Here is a 24,037-nt window from a genome sequence, read left to right as displayed (position 1 = left end):
AAGTACCAGATTATCATTACATTATAGGGCAGTGATAGGCTAAGAGGCCAGCTTGTGACTGGAAGGTTTCCTGCCTCAACAACTACTGTTGAGGTGTCCTTGAGCACTTAAGACACTGATCCCCAAGCTGCTCCAGTGGAGCTGCTGAGTGGCTGACAATATCAGACTGTGGTTTTACTGGGAAGCTCCCAGTGTGAATGAATGCAACTGTATGAATGTGAAGCAGGGTGTTTCTGGAAAAGAGCATGGAGCTCAGTTGACTTTTCCTGGATAAATAACGGCTAAATAAATAAAAACAAAATTATTGCCATTAGTTCCACTTGCCCCCTTCAGTTTTGAACTGCTTTAGAGCATGATGTCGACACCCGTGATACAATCAAATGTTTACAGTACGCTTGAGCTGCACCGAAATCAGTTGGAGAGGGGTGCTTGTTATCGTCTGAGTGGCTACGCATTGCTGTGCAGAGCGTGGCAGCTCGGAATCGCCCCTATGAACTCAGCGTGATGCGATCCATATCACAACACAACAAGCACAGCGAGTACAGGAAGGTGTATGCACTCAAACACGCACAGAGAGACAGAGACACACACTCGAATACCACATACACACTTACCTCAACCTCTAGCTATGTGGTTTATATGGCCTCTCTACTCTACCTATTGTTTTGCTGTATGAGGGGCGGCGGTGGTGTATTTTCCACAGATGGCTATAATTCTACTTTGATGCTCAGCAGTGAGATATGTCCCTCAGGTGGGTTGCCAGGTCTGCCCTTTTTGGGTAACTATCAGCCTGCTGGATCTTTCAGCTGGAATGAAGTGCTTGGTGGTTTGTTGATGGACTGACTGGAAGCTCTCTTCTCCGTCTGTCCACCTGGCTGCCCAGTTATCTCTTATATAATGGTGTTTTTACTTTTGTACAGCGGTCTGTTTCATTGTCGATGAGTGGTACCAATGTGCCGAAAGACACGGGACTTTCACAGCTTACTGTTTCAACTAAAACACACAATAGGCTTGATTGATGAGCAATGGTTTTGCCTGTGTAGTTTGTTTCATAAGAGGTCTGATGACTTAAATTCTGTTGCTTAATATTTTAAGCTGCTTGTTCTTGTGCCATACAGATTGTTAACACAGACTGAGTAGCAGTAGTGTGTTAAAAATGTTGATGTCTTTATGTTCGAACGAATTCTATCATATTTACTAGTCATAGCCTATATCATATATGTATGTATGTTTTCCAGTACAAAAAGATTCAACTTTGAAGCAGGTTTTTACCAACATTAGAACGTTATGACTCTTTTAGTGCAAAATACAACTTTGAAACAGATGTTTCTAATAGAAGAACCAACACTTAATTTCAAGTATTTTATTGTGAATTACAGAGAATGTGAAATAATGATGTTAAATCATTTCTGTTTCCACATCAGTCCTTACAGGGACACAAAAATGACAACTGTAATCTATCCATTAGAAATGAATGGAAGTTGCGTGTCTGAAGCAACTCATAATGTAATAACTGCGCATAATGTAATAAAGGCCCATAATGTAATATTACATTAAAGTTACGAGATGCTACAGTGCATCATGTAATACAAGTTCTGAGTTGCTACAGTGCCTAAAAGAAAAATGACAGCCCTGATTATATTATGTGTGTGTTTCTTTGTGCTGCAGCGATGGAGGAGTTGGTGTGTGAGCTTCGTCTGTTCCTGGATCTGCTGGACAGGGAGTACCTGAGCGCTGGGGTCCGAGAGAAGAAGATGCACCTATCCAACATCCTCCACAGAGTCCTCTCCGATAAAGGTTAGATTACAAGCCACATTTCACATTAGAAAACCAGTTTGGAACCTCTTGAGAAATGTCTGGAAGTTGTCTATTGGATGTTGGGTAATCACAGATACCTGGAATAACCTGTGTGTGGTGATGTTTTCCAGTCCTTGGCAAAAGATTTTATCTGACAAATGTGCATCGCAAGCTATTCACGTTGTCAGAAAATATTAACAGATGGAAGTGGCATGTGTACATAAATTTGTCCATAAATATGTCCAGAGCGTAGAAGCATAATACTCAAAATGCACCTCCTGTGCTTCTAGAGAAATTACTGAGCAAGCAGATTTAACGATTTCCTAAAGAAAGCAAGCTTTAACATTCGTCTTGGTAGGGGTTGGTATCTTCATCACGAGTCTGTGATTCCTCTTAGCGGGGGACTTGGAGAAAACCTCAGCCTACACAGACTTAGTCATTTTTAAGTATTCTTTGAGTTCCCACTTTGAAAATTTTTAACATCTTCAAGTCCTCTGCCATAAAGAGAATGCTGGCCAAAAGCAAAACTGTGACCTTATTTGCAACAATTAGATATCAGGAACAGAACCTACTTTCACTTTCTACTCACTCTGTGAACTTGTTGGTCAGTTCAGCTAAGGTCTTCCTGACAGCATGAAGTACAGAATATTCCTTGCACCGATGGAAAAAAATGTCCTGGTGGCTTAAGTGTGCTAAGCCAGGGGTTCCTTTAGACCACAAAATCCCGCTTTGACCAGATTTTGGCCATCTGTGGAGATTTTTGTTGTTAGATATGACGTAACTGTCTATAATGGAGGTGAGGAGGTAACAGCAGGGTCAGAGAAACCTATGATCCAAACAGTACTCCTTATACATTCTTCCATTGTGCTGTTTTTAGCTAGGGATCCAACTGGAATCCGTTCAAGGATCCTTGACCCCTCTTTTTCTTCCATCCCTCTTGTTAATGTCCACTGTCTGGTGATGCAGAAGTGTCATTTTCTCCTTCTCCCCAGAGCCTTCATTCAAGTCAGAGATCCACAGCGGTCTGCCGGCCCCCCCTCAGATGCCCCTCCCTGAGATCCCTCACCCCTGGCTGGTAAGACCACCTAACCTGATCCTTGTGACACCCTGACCCATGACCTCGTAGCATCATACCCTACAAAACCTAGGGAGTTATAGTCAACACAAACAACATTTAATTTAAGTCCAAATTGCTGCTTATATCTGATTTTTTTGGATGACTTTTCATATCTATTCTAGGATGTAACCCATATCTGATGCCAGTATGTTCTGACAGCGAGGTTGGAAAGACACGTCCAAAGTCACATCCATTTTTGTATCTACGCTTCTCCCACTTATTGAACACATTTGAGGCATCTCCCCAAATACCAATTGAGTTGGCTATTTTGCTTTCTTTCCATTGTTATGTCTCATTGTCCTGTCAGCCAAGCTTCTGTGGTACCAACCCTAGGACAATTCTCTCAGGTGAATGATGTAAGATTTACTTAATGTCATGGCAATGCTCACAAATTCTGATGTGATTCATATGTAGGTCACCTGCCTCGGGATTTGATTTTGTACTACATTTGGAGTCCGAACACAGCGTGAACGTAGCCACGGGGAAACCGCCAACTATCAGAACTTAAAGGGATTCGAAGCTAGCATCCATTTGGAGACCAGAAGCCCTGGCGCCTAGTTCACGCACTCCGCCACCGTGACGACATGCGTGGGGAAAACAAGTCCAACAAGAAAAATATGGTGCTACTTATCTCTGTGATTCCACACTTTTCAGGCACCCTGTATTTTGCACTTTGAAATGATGCAAGCTTTAAAGCCAGAACTCCCTGGCATGAACTGGGCATGGTAATAACAGTAAGTCTTGGCGAAAGATTTTACCTGTCTCCTTGGTACATTGAAATCAGATGTGTCTTTTTGATATCCTCACAAGTGGAAAATCAGGAAAGACAGAAATCACTGAAGTAGTTTGTATGGATAGGGTTCCAGTTCCCTTATTAACGATTACTATGACATCCTGCATTAGCTTAAAGGTAAAATTACAACCCAGCTTTGTGCCCTGTAGTCACATGAAAGTCAGTTTTGATGGTATTGTGGGATGTCGAAGCCATCTGAAACGTGTTTAAGGGTGTTTTTACAGTCACTTGTAAAGCAGTAGGAAGGGTAGTCATGGCTTCAATATATTTTCCCCTCTGTCATATAGCCTTGCATCACCCTGACAGACAGTGAGGACTGTAATGTCTTTATTGAGGCAATTGTGTGTGTGTGTGAGAGAGAGAGACACAAAGCGCGAGGGTTAATGAGGAGTGTGTGTGTCGTTAGTCTCAGAGCAGATGCCCCTTATGGGAAGCAGGTGTCTATGATGGCTCGCAAAGCCCTCTCACCATGACAATAAGCCACAACACCTTGTTCTACATCCCTCATACACACAACCTCATATGCACACAAGCACACACACACACACACACACACTCAGGCACAAGGCCTTACAGTGCAGTTTGTAATTAGAACCAGTCCACAGCCTCAGCCTCCTCCGGTGACCCCAGTGTGTGTCTGGAAATCACAGCGGAGGCTTTCCCGGAAAACTAGGGGAGAGAGGAGGAGTGAGGAGTGATCTCTCTCTATCTCTTTCTCCTCTGCCCTTGTCTTCCTATTAATCTAATGCACCAACTAATGGCCATAAAACCACGACAGGCAACTTAAACATGTGAACAACAGCGCGTAGTATGGGAGGTCGTATTGGACAGATATTTTACAGAAAAATGTTGCGACTTTACATCATTAGTTATTCAACCATTAAATACGTTTCTGTGACTACTTACTGCGTCATTTCTTTGTCAACCAAAAACTTTTCTGCCTCAAGCCTCGAGCGTAAAAACTTTTGTTTTTTGCGATATTGAGAAAATTCTATCGGATTTTGTTGTTTCTGTTCTAGTTCGATACATCCTAAGCAACGTGTTAAGTAGGGATGAGAGATATGCTTATGTCACGATACGATTCGATAGGCGATATGGGGTTTACAATTCAATACGACAATACAATGTAATAAATAAAAGTTTAATGACAACAAAGTATGCCTGTGCAGAATTATGTTTATTTCTGAGACGCAAATCTTTCTAGCGATGGCATTGGCTTGCTCCAATGTAAATAACAATTTAAAAATATCATTACATACAGTGTAAACAATATAATTTGGATGGAGAGCTTGTGAAATTGTGACGGTCGAGCTGTCTCATTTGTGATTACTACAGCAGAATAAATTGTAGCTAATATCGCAATTCATTTTTCTGCCCCAGGATACGTATTGTCACATTTTTGTATTGCGATATATTGAATTTCGATATATATCGTCCCATCCCTAGTGTAGTATAAATATGAGTATGGAAAACTATGAGATATATGAGCAAAGTAACAGCGGTACAGCATAATTCGCATAAATATACTTGGATGGAAACCCAGCTACTGTCTTTTATTTTCTTCCAGCTCTCTCTCTTTCTCTCTCTCTGTCTCTTTCCTCTGAAATTACCATTCATCACATTCCCACACTGACCTCTGGATAAGCTGTCCAGGCAGAGAAAAAATGTCTGTTCTGCTCCATCTCTCCACTCTCCGTTCCTTTAAGTTGTATAAATTTCAGCCTGCGGGAGAGAGATGGATGGATGGATAAAAAGGGAGGGAGAGGAAAGAGGAGACTGCAGAAGAGAAAGAGAGAGACATAAGAAGTAAACAGGCTAGAGAGTGGAAACGAATAATAATGTAGGGGAAACCCACTTCAGCTCTGTTCCATCACCTTTTTTATGTGTGGAATGTAGTTTATTTGTAGGATACATTATTCTAAGAAGTATCAGACTTATGAGTTGGAGCGGACGAGCAAGGAGTGCAATAAATAGACGAGACAGAGAGAGAGAGAGAGAGAGAGAGAATGAAAGAGTATGGCGGAGGAAGAGACGGCCTTGGCCATGGTCTGTCTGTGACCCGTCAAGGCTCAGCGCCGAGCCAAACCAACACTCTGCAAGACTGAGAGCCTGTGGCTTTAGAAGCTACATCAACGCTATGTCAACCCATAGCTCATGGTAGCCATTTTGATTACTCACAGTTAGCAGCGCATATGAGGAATAATTGGTTTAGAGTGGTTTTGTGGAGTTATTACACTGGTTTTGTACATAGTTATAAGACAGTTCTGGTCCTTAAGGTCTGACTGGCTGTCATAGTCGAAGCTGTTAGGGTTAGGGTTAGCTATGTGACTACAGCAGTTAATTTCAATATTATATTATATTGTAATATATGAACACACACCTGTGGCCAAATAGCAGTTAAACATTAAGTAAATTAAAAGAATATTATAAATATTTTTAGATTTCACTTAAAATATGCTGAAATATAAATATTTAGTAAAGTAAAAGTATTAACACGCTAACTGTAGCCTACATCACTCGCTCAATATATATGCTACTGTATGCGTCGCTTAGCAACCACTTTGTTTAGCTGCTGTTCAAGAATTATATTGCGAAGCAAAACGTTATTACCTTGATATTTTACTGCTGTTTAACAAAAGCAATAAGCCGTTGAGAGGCTGTGGTTTACAGTGATTTTAGAACAGCTACAAGGCGATGTTACGCACAATCCCAAGTGGAATAAAACCATTTTAGCGATGTTAGCTGTTCTAAAATCACTGTAAAGCACTGCGTTGAGTGGCTTATTGCTTAAATTGGCAGGTGTGCTAGCATCACCTCACTAGCTGATGTTTAACTGGAACATGCTAGCTAACATAGTGTGCTTGTTCCCCTATGGGGAAAAAAAATACCCTACATTTCATATACAAAAATATACAAAAAGTGGTGTAAAAACATGACAAATAGTATATTGCAACTACACTGCAAGTATATTTTCTTTCTATGCACTTTTGACAACATATACTGTATCTGCAACTATCCAACATACAGTATATTTTGGCCACTTTAAATATACTTTGATTGAATGTCATTTGCAAATACATTCATTGGCCAATTTTCATATATTTTGAAACATTTGTCTACAACTATTCTGACGTGAAAATAATTGTTTCCATATGGGTGAGAGCCTGTGGCTTTAGAAACTGCATCAGCAGTGTGGCAACCCATAGCCATTTTCCTCATTCACAGCTAACAACAAATAAAAGCAATAATTGGTTTACAATTGTTTTTTGTTGTCATGAAACTGGTTTTCGCACATACATTGGCTTTTTTTAAGCTAATACAACTAAACCTAGTGTTTGCAACCCTTAACATTGTTGCAAAACATCCTTAGCATTCCTACAGCTGGAGCGCTTGCGTCGCCTCAGGAGAGTCAGCTGATGTTTGGTTGAAACGCGCTAGCATGCTAACACAGTGTGTCTGTTAGCAGGGCATGATAGTCACATGTGTGACACCAGTTAGCCTGGCCATTAGCTTAGAAATAAAGAGATGATGTGTATACGCCGCTATCTAGCTAAGAATAGGCACTTGTTTCCCAAGGGCTGACTTATTGATTCCCCCTTTACTCTCTCTCTCACACACACACACACACACACACACACAAATATCATTAGGGATCAGGAGACCCAACAGGATATCCGTTAATCAAATAGATAGCGATTGGGCCCTTTTCAGTCCTTCAAGCTCCAACTGGCCTGCTTTGAACCACCCTGTGGGCTTCCCCTGTTGTATGTGTGAATGTGTGTGCGTGTGTGTGTGTGTGTGTGTGTGTGTGTGTGAAAGGGGGGTCAGTCAGTGCAAAACAAAACAGTAAAGTCAACAGAGAGAAAGGCCAGAGAGATGGGCATTAATGCTAAATTCTTGCGGGTGTTGTCATACACAAAGGTCTTCTGTCCTCTATTGTTCACAGTGGTATACAGACAGAGACATCAGTGACATGGGTGTTAAGCATCCTGACTCATGACCCTACCATGGGTGTAGGGCCTTGTGTGTGTGTGTGTGTGTGTGAGGGAAAGAGAGAGAAAGACAAGGTTTAACATCTTTATGAATGCCATCTCTGGACTGTGAAGAGTTAAATTTAGTAAAAGCAGTGAATTTGTTCACACACATATACACACGCACGCGCGCGCACACACACACACACACACACACACACACACACACACACACAAGCAGGATCTTTTCATGTCAGTTTGATACTCTCCACATCCCTCACCTCATAAATCTCTGTAGCGATCTGAGGAAGAGGATCACTGTACAATTTTACAATGTGTGATATGTCACACACACACACACACACACACACACACACACACACACACCTACACACACACACACACACACACACACACACACACACACAGTTTAACACACATGCAAAGCGAGGTCTGGCTCTAATTAAATCATAATGACCAACAAGTGTGACTAAATCCGACTGAAGTCTTGCAGGACTAGAAGAGTCTCCCTCTCACTCTTTTTCTTTCTGTCTGCGATTTATGCTATACAAAATTCCTCTTTTATCTTTGACATGAAATACATTGCCATCAACACCCTTACTGCCTCAGCCACTAACACATGAACTATGTTTCCATCAAAGTATCAAAGGGAATTTTGAGCTTTTGACATGTCCTGAAAAATAAAATGTAAATTAGGTACGTTTCCACCAGCTGCGTTGAAGCAAACAAATAGGCTTCCATAGGCTTTCAATTGATTTGTATTGGGTAAGTTACTATGGATCTGCACTAATGCACCGACTAATGGCCATCCAACTATGATGGGTGCTTTATACATGGGAGTGACATCATTCATGACATTTCTGGAGGTTGCGGTGGACAGACATGTTACAGACATTTCAGCATGTGGTACAATGAGATTGAACCAAGCCTATGTCATTATTTATTCAACAAATGCCTTTCCATTGCTGTTTATTGCATTATTTTAGTGTCGACAAAACTTTTTCTCACTCAAGCGAGAACATTTTTACCAAAAATAAGCGCTTCCATTCAGCCTTTCTAACTCTATACATCAGAATTTGCATTAAAGTACTTCAGCTATAGCCCATCAATGTTTTGGCTCGGCCACGCCTTACCAACAGAAGCGCTGTCTCATTGTTTTTTTTACATCAGCGGCCTATATTCCCGTATTCCAGTCACATCACTGGTTGCATCTAGGTACGTGGCCTCAACATGGGCTGCGTGAGCAACCGGTGCTCCGTTGCTGCTCCGCTTGGGCAGAATCTGGGCCAGTCCTCTTGTTGAGACACAAATGACTTCCATCTGTGTTGATGTTGGAGAGCAGCGCCCCCCCATCCTCCCCTCCTCCTCCTCGTCTTCTCCTCCCTTGGTTCTTCACCCAAACCAGACCCTTCCTCGCTCCTCAAATGAACCTCGTAGCGCACGGCGGAGGTGTGTGTCGAACCCATGCGCGCATGTACATACTATGCACAGCACGCGTCATGTTTGTTTGCGTTCTCTTATGCATTCAGAGCGCAGTGTGTACAGAAGCGTGTGTGTCTGTGTGTTGATGGACAGATGCGCACTAGCTGGGTTGCATTGTCCGTGGCAGACTAGTTCCCATTTGGAATTAATTTCCTCTCTCTCTCTCTCTCTCTCTCTCTCTCTCTCTTATTTTCAGTCAGACAACCTCCCACCCCTCCTCCCCAAGCACTCTCTAAGATAAATATATGTGTCTCGGCCCAAGCTTTGTATTCAAATGTAGCCGGTACTTTGTACACAAATTTTCACTAATGTATTGTTGGGTATCATCGGCGTTTGGGAGTGGTCTTTCTTGTTTCGAAGCCCACCATCTTCCTCAAAGCATTCCTCATCCACTTGCAAGTCATTGCCATGTTGGTGGCCATTTACTGTACCAGCGGCATCACATTTGGAATAAATGTAGGCCTGCTGCATTTTGCCAAGCCAAATGTTTTCTAGCCTAAAGGGGAAACACATTGCAGCGTCTAAGTAAATGTGTCACTGTGCTGCATCAAGCTACGACGTGCGTGCGCAGCGGGAGTTGGCGCACAATCAGTCAGGTCCCGATGAATCGGTTCTACTCATTCGTGTGTCAACGAGTGATTTGCGTTCGGGATAAGTGTCGGTTCGCTGTGGGATCGATGGGCCCGTCGGCTTCTTACAGGCTGATGAATCTGTTTTCATATTTGACTGTTCGCCTCAGCGGGGTTCCCCTACTTGGCGGTTTGGCCAACCACAGCAAAGTATTCGGTGACATCAACGCTATTGTGTCATCGGCTTCAGACAGGATATGAGGCTGCTTTAACAGATCATATGGAGAGACGTTGCACTTTGTCACTGTGGTAACCAAACAAGTGGCAAATTGTAGATTCATCATGTCTTAACTACCGTGAGCATTTCTCCTGAGGGAGCGAGACTGTACCAAAGCGACACATGACTGCAGCATGGTTAGTCCTGAGCTCCCAAAACCGTTTGAGGCTACTCTCTGGAAAAAGTCCCCGCTGAGAAACTGGAGCACGGATGGAAAACCTATTTCATTCCTTTTTTCTTTTCCCCCCCCCCCCACCCCAGTGCTTTTGAAGACTTTTTACAATGCCAACAGTATTTTTTTCACCCCTCGCACATGATGTGATTGAAGTGACTAAATAAAGCAGAGGGAAAATTGAAGCTATTTCTGCAAGCTGCTAGAGAGCTAATACAGTTTGCCGTTTAACTGAATGAAATCTAGGGGTCATTGATGGGCTCAATGAACACCCGCTTTTAGCTGATGGAATATCCCTTTTTGCCCATCTCCACCAGCTTTAATGGAGAATATGTACTCATTCACTCTCTTTTATTCACACAATCATAGTCCAGAGAACTATTGCAAGCAAAGTAAATGCCTTGGAAGACAATAAAACAATACAGGAAACAACGAGCAACAGACCAAATTATTAAAAACTGCACTAGGCAAGATTTTTAAGTAGTCAGCCTAAATCATGAAGTGGGCTGCAGAGAAAAGTGTCTCATCGCCCCTAATTTAGATGCCATAGATCCACCATATTCTCAATCAAAACCAAAGAGGGGAATACAAACTGCCTCATTAAACAGCAGCAACTGAGCGGTCTGTCCAGAGAAAGCTGGACTCACCAACCATGGCTGAACCTCCAGACACTGAGAATTAGACATTTAGTTTACTGACTTGAGGTGTTACCATGATTTCTGGGTTCAAACAGTTACCATCATACAAGAAAACAAAGTAATGAATACAAGAATTAACTACCAACATTCATTCATGACCCGGTAACTGGGAGGTTTCATTCCAACATGCTATACACCCACACACCCATCTGCAAATCATATTATATAGAGCAAAAGTCTCATGTTGATCTACAACTTGACAATTAAGCAGTAACATATGAGTGGGAGTGCTAGTTTATATTGTCGTTATTGGCACCAGTTATTGCTATATTGTGGTTATTGGCACCATTATTGGGGGAAATAAACCACAATGTATCACAAAATAAGGTGTTTATTGCTTTTATACAACACTTTCAAGAGTTTTACAGTTGGATAAAGATACAGCTTTGGGTTTTAATTGTGCAAAGTGAGTTTTTATATTTTGGTTATAAATGTATAGTGTTCCATAATGTGCCACACCCACACTACATTATCATTCAGAATGACCATTGACTTTTAGGTAGGTTGGCATCGTCCGCTTCCTGTGTCTAGGTGATTGGATAAATGTCTGTGTATATACTGTATATACTGTATATTCCTCGACGCGAGTGCCAGCTCATTCCCAGTACAATAGACCGGTTCCATTCCAGACATACTGTAGTGTCGGGGCTCCCATCCAATGAAAGCAGGGGCACCCCACCCTTCTTCCTCCAAAGCCAAGGACCACCGGCTCCTACCGGCTCCCACCTCCTCCCACCTCCTCCTCCAGACGTTTACCCTTAATTGTGTGGTGAGAGAAATGGAGGAAGAGGGGTGGAGAGGTCTGGAAATGGACGGATAGACCCCCCCCCCCACCACCACCACCACCACCACCACCACCCTCCTTGCCGCCCTCATTACATCTCACTCTCCACCTATTTCCCCAATTCTGCCAGCAGACTGGCATATCCGCTAGAACTGGCACTCCAGCCCCTCACATCTGTGTGAACTGTTCATGCACCTGTCCCTCAAAACACACACACACACACACACAACTCGCCAGTATTACCCTGAGAAGGAAGGAAGGAAGGAAGGGAGGGAGGAAAGGATGGACGGGAGAGAGGGATGAATGGAGGGGAAGTGAAGAATGGGGTTTAAAAAGGGAAATGTGAGAGAGGTTTTGTTTTGCTGGAGGTAACACTAGCATGGGCGGATCATGTATAAATAGCGAGGTGGAACAGTTAGATGTGTATCGAAGTGGAGGGGGGGTGTTGGCAAGTCCTGGGTTTGGCCAAGGCCTTGAATCCTACACAGAGGGGTTTTTTTAGAGCAAGAGAAACAGGGAGAGATTGTGTGTGTGTGTGTGTGTGTGTGTGTGTGTGTGTGGCTGTTAAGTGCCTGTCTGCCTGCCTGTCTCGGTCCATTTTGCCATGTTTCTTTTCCCAGACACATGCATTCTATGTTTGAATGTATGCTTATGTGTGTGTGTGTGTGTGTGGTATTAGAGAGGCCTCTTATGTAAAGTGTGCGCAGGCTAATCAGCTGAGCCCCGGATTGAGTTCCTCTCCCACACAATGAGCCTTTCAGTAGCGCTGCTGGACAGCTGCCACCGTTACAACTACCATAATGCATTCTACAGTGTGTTATCACAATATTCCCCACTGATAACCCAGATTTATATGCAGCGAGTGTGTGTCGGCATGTCTGAGATGACTTTTCTTAGAGTTTAGCATGCGAGGGTCAGCCTAATATCTGTCAGTAGCCCCATAATGTAAAAAAATACATTTCAGACATCCAAAAAACTCAATTATACCATATTCTTTTACCATATACAGTATTTACCACTTTATACTCAATATTTACCATATTCTAACATGTTTTGGAATATGAGAATCATCAGAGCGTTTTCTTGGAATATGAGAATCATCAGAGCGTTTTTCATAGATATGTTTCAAAATACATACACAGAAAAAGCACAAAATGTATTTGTATATGTAGATGATTATTCAAAATATACACTGAATGCACAAAATATTAGGGATTTCTTCCTGATATTGAGCTACAGTCCACATCTCCTCTGTGATTGATATACTGTAGATCTAATAAGGGAAATCACTAATGGATAATGGCTTTTACCTGGATTCACCTCATCAGTGTACTCCATCAAAAGTGTACATGCATGTGTATGAAAGAAAGTGTATGAAAGAAAACGAATCGAACATTATGAAATATGGATATAGAGTAACTACTCAGCATCAATCCTCCATTGGTGTGTGTACGATGGCTGCATCTGTGTGCCTGAATAGGACAATGTTAGAAGCTGGCTGAGTCGGGCCAAAGCGAGGTTATCTCAGGACAAAGGTGGGCCGTGCCGCTCTAACCCTAAGGCTGATGGGTAACTAACGCTGCAACCCTCTGCTCTTTGTGCTTTCATCTTCTTCTGCCGTCTGGCATCAATTTATAACTCATTCCCATGCCTTACCTTGGCTTGACCTCATCCTGAAGCATGTGTTTAAGAATATGGGGGAAGGGGTGTGTGTGTGTGTGCCTGTCTGTCCATGTGTCCTCTGTTTATGTGTGTGCATGTGTGTGTTCCTATGCTCCTCTGTCTGTACTCCAAGTGTTTGAGCGATAAAGTTCATTGCACTCCTGCTTAAAACCCTTTCAAGTTGTTTGGAGGTGTGCTGATATTGCAACAGCTTCCTGATTTGAAGCATTGGGTCAGTCCACGGTTCATTTGACCCATTAACAAGAGAGAAGACTGAAAACACGTGCGCTTGAATAAATAGGGCCGGCAGTAGCTTGAAGATTAGAGGAGCAGCTGGGGCCAGCTGGGAAAACCTGGGTAGGGAAAGTGAATGAGTAACATGCTCCCCTCCCTCGATAACTACCGGCGACGTGACCCTGAGCAAGGCACCGAACCTCCAGTTGTGCAAGTAGAGCAGCTCCCAGTGGCCAGCAGTAGAAGACTGTGGTTGTACTGGGCAGTTCCCAGATGTGAGTGTGTATAACTGTGAAGCAGGGTGGGTGCTGGAAAAGACCATGGTGTTCAGCAAAACCCTTCCCTGGATAAATAAAGTGTGAAGCACAGCTTAAAAAGGCTTTTCACTCATCGAACCAAACAGATCCCAAACTATGACCTTAGCTCAGTATTTGGTTGTCATTTATTTTCATTTGTTTTTTTATGAACCCTATTTGCTCTGCTTTTATAAGTGTATATAAAAACGTAATAACTTGGAAACTATGTCTTTCCAATAGTATGCCTAACTAACGCTCAGGGCGATGCTTATTTTTGATCTGCTTTATTGCATTGAGCTTTCATTAACAACAAAGGCTCAGCGTCCTCCAAATGGAAGCACTTGGCGGACCGTTTCACAAAATTCATTGGTGATATAATGAATAAAACATAGCAAAATGAAGTGTCCCTTTACCATCAACTAGTCTAACATAGACCAAGTCACCTTACTGGCCTAATTGGTTTTATTTTCTAAAGTTTTCCCCATCAGATAAAATCCCCAAAATCTTTTAGAATGGGCACCAGCAGGAGACACATGCACTTGTACAGTGGGTGATACGCCAAGCATCATGGGAAATGCAGTTTGCCCTTTTCAAAGCCTTTCTTAAGGGAGCGGCTTTCCGGTGTCCGCTCAGTTTATCCATTCCAGCCTGCCATTGGCACCGCGGCAGACACATTTATTCAAGTCCGGGCCTCCTACGCAGGGCAAAAATGGATACTTGGAATGAAAGTTTGGATGTGAGTTTCAGGCCAGGCCAGACCGGCAGACAAACCTCCCACACCAAGTATCCAAACCAAGGTCAAGACTCCCTTACCACTCCCTAATTACACATTATGACTGTGGAATTCTGACATTTCTGATCTGCATCCATGCACATGACCTGCACATATTCCTCCACATATGTTTGTATCATTGTACCATTCGAATAGTGTGCTACACTGTTGTAAGTACATTATGTATTAGGGAGATTTTCATCAAGTACCTACACAGTAACATTGTGTACTTAGAATACTTTTCCATAGGTTAATATGCTGGAATAAGGCCGCTGTAAAGTAAAGTGTTACCAAATGCTACGTCGTATCTCTATATGTATTCCACCTCTATCTGTAGCCGAAATGTAAACTGCATATCTGCACATCCTCATTTCCACTGTATGTCACCTCCTCTAAATTTTACAAGTTGATTGCTAACAATGCACATCTGCACATTTTGCAAATATTTCTGTGCATTTTACCCGCATTTGTAAATCAGATAATGTGAAGAGCTACAATGCACATTTGCCCGCCTGTACTCATTTCTGTATATTTCTATATTTCTGTCGCCTCCATCTGTAAATTTCACATTGATAGCTAACACTGCACATCTGCACATTCTGCACATTACTAATAATGTGAATAGCTACTTACATTTGCATGTTTATACACATTTCTGTACACACATTTGTGTGCTCTGTTGCAATTACTGTTTTATCTTCAGTACTCTCTATGTTTGTTATTCTTTCATTCTTTCATTGTTTAATTTCCTGATTTATGCTGCTGCGACGGCCCAGTTTCCCCACGGGGATCGTTAAAGTTCCATCTAGTCTAATCTAATTTATCGGAATCTGGATCGAGAAGGTTCAGGAGCCTCGCTGCGGAGCGACCGTCCGGATCCGCAGTTTACTCGGAGTCTGCGGATAGGAAACTGCGGATAGGAAACTGCCGCACGAGGACGGCGAGCGGATGTTTTGCAGATCTGTGGAGCAGATGCGGCCGATCAGAGCGAGACCGCGGGGGGAAAACGCGGACCAACACATCTCGCCGATTACGGAGTGTGTGTGTGTTTACGGTCAGCGGTGGGGCGGAATGCACCCTGACCGCGGTGAACTCCCGTCAGTTGCGGTGTGTCGCAGTGTAATCGATCTGCGCGGATTACGATACGACCAAGCTGTTGTTGCGGGGGAAGGAAAACAAAGGGAAAGTCAGATTGTGTGTTTATGTGCACGTCTGTATGCAAAGCGTGTGTTCGCCCCAGTGCCTCTTAAGCTTTGAGTCATTACATAGCAGAGCAGTGGGATCACAGCTCCGTCCTCTAGTGTGTAATGTAATGTATTCTGCTGTGCTCGGGGAAAAATGCTTACCCAAAACAATCGGTTTGCGATTACGGATGATATTATTGCTGCTCGAAAACCTTCAAAAGGAAATAACTGCGATATGAGATATGAGGCTGCAGACTTCCCGTATCAACAACCTCTCCGCACCAATGCAAACAAGTCGGGTTTCACCTCCAGCTCCTTTGTCTCAAACCTGATATCTCGCCGTATTGTTTGACCGTCACGGCTGAATGCTTTCTTTCTTTTCTTTCCTCTGCCTTTCTTTCTTTCTTTCTCTCTGTCTTCCTCTCCCGGGGATTTTCAGGGCCGGGGCGGGGAGGAGAAGCCAGGCGGTTATGTGAGGAGTTTAGTGGGGCAGCGGCGTTTCCCTGCCAAGAAATGAGTTCACCGAACCGCCGTTTCTCCCCCGCCACCCCCCACCCCGAGGAGACGCGATAAGGTTCCGCTAGAGGCCTCTGGGCTACCACTTGAGTTATAGACGGAAAGAGGGAAATGGCAAGGGATGAAGAGGGGGAGGGAGCGAGGAGGGTGAACGTATAGACTGAGACGAGAGAGAGAGAGGGAGAGGGGAGAGAGAAAGATAGACATACAGAAAGATGGGAGGTACACTGCAGAAAATGTCCAACGTAAAGTCGCTCTCGACTCCTTTGCCAAGTGATTTAGTCTCATGTTCAATCTTTATCCTTATCTTTATTTTTTCTTAAAAAGACTTTTGCCAATGGGGTGAGATAATTACACTTGGTTCCAATGCAGCTTCACCTGTGTTTAAATAATTTTCTAGAACAATATGTTGAAATAAGGCAGAATAAGTCTGATCATTCCACAAGAAAATTCTCATTGATTTGCATTGGAAACAAGTGAAATTGCCCACTTTCTTTTTAGAAAAATAGGATTTTAAGACTGGATTCTAGATGAAGACAGATTTTTTTTTTTTTGCAGTGTACGGTTGCAACAGTAAAGCAAGACAGATGAATAGGGAGGGAAAGTAGACTATAGTGTTTGGCTGGAGAGAGAGAGAGAGAGAGAGAGAGAGAGAGAGAGAGAGAAAATGAATGGGAAAGAGAAAACGAATAGAGAAAAGGTCAGGTCAGGGAGTTTTAAACAGCATCGCTAATGGAGCGCTGGGCAGACAGTGTTGTGGGCGTGTAATTCTTCAGTGTTTATCTTTCATCTCTGGTCTGCCGGAGGGGTTGACTCCCTCTTGTTATTGAGTGGTACAGAGTAGGCCCGGGTCAAATATCAGACAATAGGCCAATTCTTAGTCCTTGAAGTCCTTTTAAATTCCTTGAAGGTTTGTGGATTAGCTCTCTGGCCCTTCCCTCCAACCTAGGATCAACACTTCACATCCTGAGGAAAAAGCCTGCGATGAGATTTGTGTTGATGTAGCGGTTTTAAAATGAATGAATTTACCAGGATTTTTTTTACTTTACATCATGAGACACTGTCCTTGAATTTTACCAAACAAGGCCTTGAAGGTAATTGAGAAGTCTTGAGTGGGATTGTCTAAATAGTTCTGTATGAGTGTATGTAGAGATAGTCTTTATCCATTGCCTATCCACTTCTATGGTCCATTCACCCAAAGCACAAAGAAATCACCTCCAGCTAAATTACTAGATTACTTCTAACATTCAATATCACTTATTTAGGCCAATAAATTTGCACCAGCAAGAAAAAAATCATTAACAGATACTAGAAAATGACAACTGTAAGCTTTGCTAATACAATAATCTGGTTTGAGTCCATATGAGGCTTGTACATAGAAAGCCATAGATTCTATTCCATTACAGTATGTTAACCAGAATTAATGTAATCAACACACACGCTGGACTCACTACCTCTTTGAATTCAAATTTACACACAGTGACACACACTTTCTGCACTTTGAAGAAGTCACCCGTTGCATCTCGGGCCAAGCCCTTTTTACGAAGAGCCACATGTTCCATGTTGCTACGGCGACGGATGGCGACATCACACGCGGTGGTGACGCCTGATTGGGTCAGCTGTGGCCAATGGCCCGTAGCGTGGCGTTTCATAACAGCGGTTTAGTTTCTCTCCCCTTTTTAAAAACCCAGCCCCGGCGACGGAAAAATTGCCGCTGCCCACCAGCAAATAAAATTAGAGAAATAAAAAGGAGAAATAAAAAGGGGTTTCCATGAGAGGGGGAAAAAAAAGAGTGGGCATCAGCAGCCGTAGCAGGTTGGGCATGTTCTCTGGGGGAGAGTGAGAGTGTGTGATGTTATGGCGATGACGAGTTATGACACCCTGAAGCATCTTTTTACGGCTCGACAAAGGCTCACATGCTTTGAGGCGGTCTAGCACTGGCAAATCAGTAGTCTACTAATCTCAAAACTTCCAGAAACAAGAAATCCTTAAAATGGACCCATATACCCCTATACCCCTTTATATATTCATATATACTATACTCCTTGCAAGCAGGGATGTAAACGATCAGCTCCAATCTGTGATCAGAAAACAAAAATGTATTACACTCTCAGAATTTAATAGTTTAATTTATTAGTTTTCCCCTTAAAAGACCCCATCCTCATATAACCTACATCAGTTTGATACTAGTTACTATGATATATACTATATCAGAAAGATTTATGTCAGCCTAACAAGGTGTTAAACTCTATTCTGCACATGAAAATGTGAGTAAAGTGAGTTTAGGTGGGTTCCCCCTCCACTACTTTCCTCCTTGTAAGAGCAAATCGAAGTAAAGTGGAGATAATGAATGTTAAAAGTATGGCTCTAAAGAAAACTATACTTTCACTGCACCCTTAAGAATTATTGGTGGCAAAGTCACATACACTTAAATACTGGATGAATCTTAACGAGTCATTCAGGGTGCAATCAATTCTTAATGGCTTAATAGTCAGTTTTTTTCAAGACTTTTCACAAATTAAGTGGCATTTCAAGATATCGATACTTGTTTTGAGAAGTCTTCCACTTTAAGAAAACTACTAGAGACTAATGAGACTTTTACTATTACTCAATACGATGAACTTTTTTTTTTTTTGCAGTGTGGAAATGCTGGAATCACAGCCATGAATGCCAGCCAATGAAGTATTTATTTCTATGTGCTGCGAGATTATGAGATTTGATGTTTATAGGCACGATGATGTTATTTTTAAGAGGTAAAACGTCAGAGAAATGGCGCGCGGCGCCGGCCAAGACGGATCACGTCAGGCGGTGCGGTCGATCCCCCGGTCTGAAAAGCTGGATTTGCCGGGCGCTGCGATGCCAAGGGGAACGCGCACAAACAAAGGAGGTTTCATTTCAATCCGTCCTCCGCCCTTTCCCCCCTGTTTCTTTCTCTCTCTTTCTCTTCCTCCCATGAGGTCTGAGCTCTGCAAAAAGTTCTGGCATGCAGTGTTGCCATACCCAAACCTTTCTTTTCTCTTTCTCTCTCTCATAATGTGAATTTTCAAAAACCAACAGACAGCTTATCTGTTCAGTTTATACATTCAAACCATATTGAGATGATGATTTACATGATTTACATGACAGGAGTTATGCAAATCATTCAAAAGCCACTAAGCACATATCGGACATTGCAGTATCCACTGTTTGTGTGTGTCTTCAGTTTTATCTGTGGGTCCTTAAAAAGTCTGAAAAGGTGTTAAATTATCTAAATTTAAGGCCTTAAAAAGTATTAAAATGTCTTAAATCCAGTTATTAGAGGTCTTATGTTTCTCACAATGCAGTAACAGGTTTCTTTGTGCTGCATGCCCACTCTCATATCTGCTTTACTAAACACAGTTCGACTTCATACCCCTTAATAATTAAGTTTGTGGTGTCCCTTCTTATTCTGCCCATTTATAGTTTCACAACTTTTATTAGCTGTGTTCCATCAGAAACAGGCCGCTTTTACCAACTTTGTTTCTTTGTCGGTGGTTAAATCGGTCTTAAATTCAATTCCAGACGACATTAAATGTCTTAAAAAGTCTTAAATGTGGCTTTCTGAAACCTGGTCTTGGTCACTCACATTTATGTGTTTCTCTGTCACACACTCTCTATAACTCGTCTATATAACTAGTCCTTCCTTCCATCCCCCCATCTCTCGTCATATAACGGTGCAAATGCCTCTTATTTCTTTACACAGTGGTTGCCTCTGTTTTGCATTGACACTTCAAAGGCAAATTATGGGCCTGCTCCACTGATAACATTATAAATGACTTCCCCTATATTGTCCCCGGCCTGACCCGGTGATAGGATGAATGCCAGCTTGAAGTGGGTCCACTCCCACACCACAGAAACCACACATTACCACTAACTACTTCCCGTTCTGTGGTCTCGTGGTTTAATATGTAGCTGAATGGGAGCTAAAATGGTTAATTTTGATTGATGTCACCAGCGCTCAAATCAAGGATCCCATACATTGCCAAAGCAGAGGGTGGAAACAATGAATTACATTCACTATAATGCAATAACTATCAAATAAGAACAAATTAGATATCAGTATTATCGCCCATTTCTCTTAATGTGTGACAACCATCAAGCATCTCCCTGTCTTTCTGTTTTTTGAATTTAAAAATGACCTTTAATGAAAATGCTTCATGTAACACAAAGCAACCAAGCTAGAAATGTCAGCACCCAAAGTAATTGTTGAGTGATTGGTATTGATCAACAATCCTATCAACCCCCTGCAGATATATTATGGTCATTTTGTGCTATGGGACAGTAAAAATCTTACAGAATGCACCTTTGAAGAAAAGAAAAAGGGCAGCAATGGAACAGTGACTACATCCGGACGAACACCGCTTGATATGAAATTTCATATTTAGCTTCTCAAACATGTATGGTTTCACCTCAATTTTCGAAATTTCAATATATAATCAAAGTGTGTGTGTGCAGAGTTGGCTGCTATTCCGCTACTTCAAAATATAGGAATCACAAATCACCGTGGACAGAACACAGCACAGCCCCAATGCCCCAAATATGTACAAAAGCATGAAATAGTCTATAATACTTAATTCAAACTTCTGTGTCTTTCTCCAGCCTCCAAACAGCGGCCCTCCTCCTCTGCCCAGCTCCTCTCTACCAGAAGGCTACTATGAGGAGGCGGTTCCTTTAAGTCCTGGAAAGGCTCCTGAGTACATCACCTCCAGTGAGTGACTTATATACATATCACTGACATAATACACACACACTCATAATTACACATGCATACTTAATGCACATGTTGCTGAAGAGAAACAGTGAATTCATTTCTCAGGTTAGAAAACACTTCTCTTGTCTTACTCTGGGTCTCAGACAATCTCTACCCTTCTCACTCTTTCCTGCTCTCTCTCTCTCTCTCTCTCTCTGTCCCTCTAACCTCTCTCGCCCTCCTCCCTCTCTCCAGACTATGACTCGGACGCCATGAGCAGCTCCTACGAGTCGTACGACGAGGAGGAGGAGGACGGGAAGGGCCAGAAGATGCGTCACCAGTGGCCGTCCGAGGAGGCATCCATGGACCTGGTAAAGGACGCCCGCATCTGCGCCTTTCTGCTGCGCAAGAAACGCTTCGGCCAGTGGACCAAACTCCTCTGCGTTATCAAGGATAACAAACTGCTGGTATATGATCGTTATGTACACATTCGTATGTACACACACACACACACAGATTAAATCTACATTGCACTTTAGATGAGTCATCCAGAGTTCCTCCAGTTTACCCAGTACCTTCCCCTTTTCTCTCCCTCCAGTGTTACAAGTCCTCCAAAGACCACACCCCCCAGATGGAGCTGGTCCTATCAGGCTGCAGCATCACACACATTCCAAAAGACGGCAAGAAGAAGAAACACGAACTGAAGATCGTCCACCAGGGGGCAGATGCCCTGGTGTTGGCCGTACAGAGCAAAGAACAGGCTGAGGAGTGGCTCAAGGTAACACGGTTTACAGGGATACCAGCTTTATGACAACACCAGGAAGGGTAACCTAGATAGAATCTTGAGATCAAATGCTGAATTCAAGTCATATGAGAATAATAATAATCGTAATAATCGCCCGAATGACTTGACGGCTCAAAGCACCGACTTGAAAATGTTCATGCGTTCGAACTTGTTTGAATTCGGAAAGTCTGAGAAAAGGTCCATTGCCATACCCCAAGTTCCCCAGCAGTATTTACCACCTGAAAGTTGAGGTGAATAGTAGTTTTTATTAGTATTTACCGCCAGAAAACTGAGGTGAACAGTATTTTCAAGTTCATTTATCTATATAGACCTTCATCACAAGCATGTTTCAAAGGACATGAGAGAATGAGCCTACCTAGATCTAACTGATTAACAATCAATCATAGAACAGAATGATGAACACAAAGAAGCAAAACAAAGCAGAAGATGCACAATAGCCAGTTTTAGCAAGACATAACAGCCTACCTATCCTAGATAGGCATTACCTGGCGTAGCCTACCATAGCCTACCTGGCACCACCAACCGTAGACCCTCAATGCCTCTCCCAAGAAAACCTTATTATGAAAAAATGGAAGAAACCTTGGGCAGACCAAGTCAAAGAGGGATCCCCCACCGGGACGATTGAATGCGCAATAGGTGCCGGGACAAACAGTCGAATGGACAGTAACATGGACAATGACAATGCAATAAGGCTGCTTGAAAGCTGAAGTCAATGGTATTTTCTCGTAGGACAATCGTATCCACCATCTTTCCCATATGAAATGAAGGCAGAAAAAGAACAGACTAAGATGTGGTTCAAGGTTGCTAAATAGAACGGTACTCAAATCATTTTTTTTCCCACCAGTGATGTTAACCAATATGAACGGTTAGTTGACACACCACAGGTAGATGTCGATTGCTTATGGTGAACTTATGACCTTAATTATGTTGGGGACAAAGAGACCTGATGCAAGCTATACAGGACAAACTAAGATTTCTTTACCATTTGTGTACCTTTTTTTTTTACAATAAAATTCAAAGTAATCAGCCACTCGAGGCCATGATTTACAGTGATTTTTGACCAGCTAAGAGGGTTTTAGGCTTCTTAGCTATTCTAAAATTACTGTGAACCACAGCCTCTTGTGGCTTATTGCTTAAACTAGTGAGCTGTCAAACACAGTAAACGGTGCTGTACACCAGCGTCAGCATTGCTCACCATAGATTGTTGCAGCATAGTTCACGTGGGGGTGAAGTTCTTGGAATCCGTCCGCAGGTTTCATTTCGGATGTTTTTGTCAGCAAGGTAAAATTAGATGTACTGTAAGTTGCACTTTAGCCCTAGTATTCTTCAGGAGTAAAGGGCGTAGTTCTTAGTATAAGAATAACTTTGGTTCTTCAGGATGGGCGCCTTTTCCTGAAATTGTATGAGTAGCGCTTTGTTATGAACAGGTGGCTCTGATGGCTACGCTGTGATGTCAAGATTGTTTGGTTTGTAGTCCTTCTCTGATCCCCCCTCTCTCTCTCTGTCTCTCACACATTCTTTCTCTGCCTCTCCCCCCCCCCCCCCCCCCCCCCCTCTCTCTCCTGCTCTCTGATCTTTCCCTCTGGGCGCTCGACGAGTCTGCAAAACAAACCCACCCCGCCGACATCAAATAGGGTCCGGTGCTTTCTCGTTTTCAACCCCTCCGTCCATTTGTTGTTACTGCAGCGCCAGCACCTCTGGGCTATTCTATTTCAATCACGGTAGGAGAAAGAAGGGCCTCGTCTGGTCTTTGGATTTAAAAGAAACACCCAAGCCTCCCCCCTCTTCCTCCTCACCTCTCCTGAGAATCTGCTGGAAACCCTTGTTTATCCTTGACAACCTATTGTACGCTATTTTAAGATCCCTTCTCGTCCATTTCCGCAACGTTTTTTTTTTTAATCTCTCCAGTTACCGTTGTGCCCGCTCGTCCTTGCCAATCCAATTCCCTTTCCTGCCGTTTTACCAACAGGCTTTTGGACATGGCCGCGCCTTTTTTCATAAGCTGGAGAAGGCCTTGTTAAAAAAAAATGAGCAATTTTGCCCCGCGGACCATTGATGGAAACACCAGCCTCTTGTATTTGCTTTCTGTCTTTTTTTCCTCCCTCTGTTCTTACAATTTCAACCCCTCCGTGTTTATGGCTGTCAGGAAACAAAGATGAAAACAGTTTGCTAGTTTTTT

The 24,037-nt window shown here is 42.8% G+C and overlaps 1 protein-coding gene across 1 annotated transcript in view; it reads left to right on the top strand.

The window, feature by feature from the left end:
- afap1 (actin filament associated protein 1) overlaps positions 1-24,037 on the top strand; it is a 61,487-nt gene that overhangs the window by 12,244 nt on the left and 25,206 nt on the right. The window contains exons 2-6 of the mRNA XM_071905939.2: positions 1,669-1,797; positions 2,790-2,872; positions 20,963-21,071; positions 21,309-21,520; positions 21,652-21,831. Coding sequence (XP_071762040.2) covers positions 1,669-1,797; positions 2,790-2,872; positions 20,963-21,071; positions 21,309-21,520; positions 21,652-21,831 — 713 coding nt within the window. The remainder of the gene's footprint in view (positions 1-1,668; positions 1,798-2,789; positions 2,873-20,962; positions 21,072-21,308; positions 21,521-21,651; positions 21,832-24,037) is intronic.

Source organism: Centroberyx gerrardi, chromosome 23 (genome assembly GCF_048128805.1).
Source record: "Centroberyx gerrardi isolate f3 chromosome 23, fCenGer3.hap1.cur.20231027, whole genome shotgun sequence".
Lineage (NCBI taxonomy): Eukaryota > Metazoa > Chordata > Actinopteri > Beryciformes > Berycidae > Centroberyx > Centroberyx gerrardi.
The sequence above is the reverse complement of the archived record's forward strand: the minus strand, read 5'-3'. Positions and strand labels throughout refer to the sequence as shown.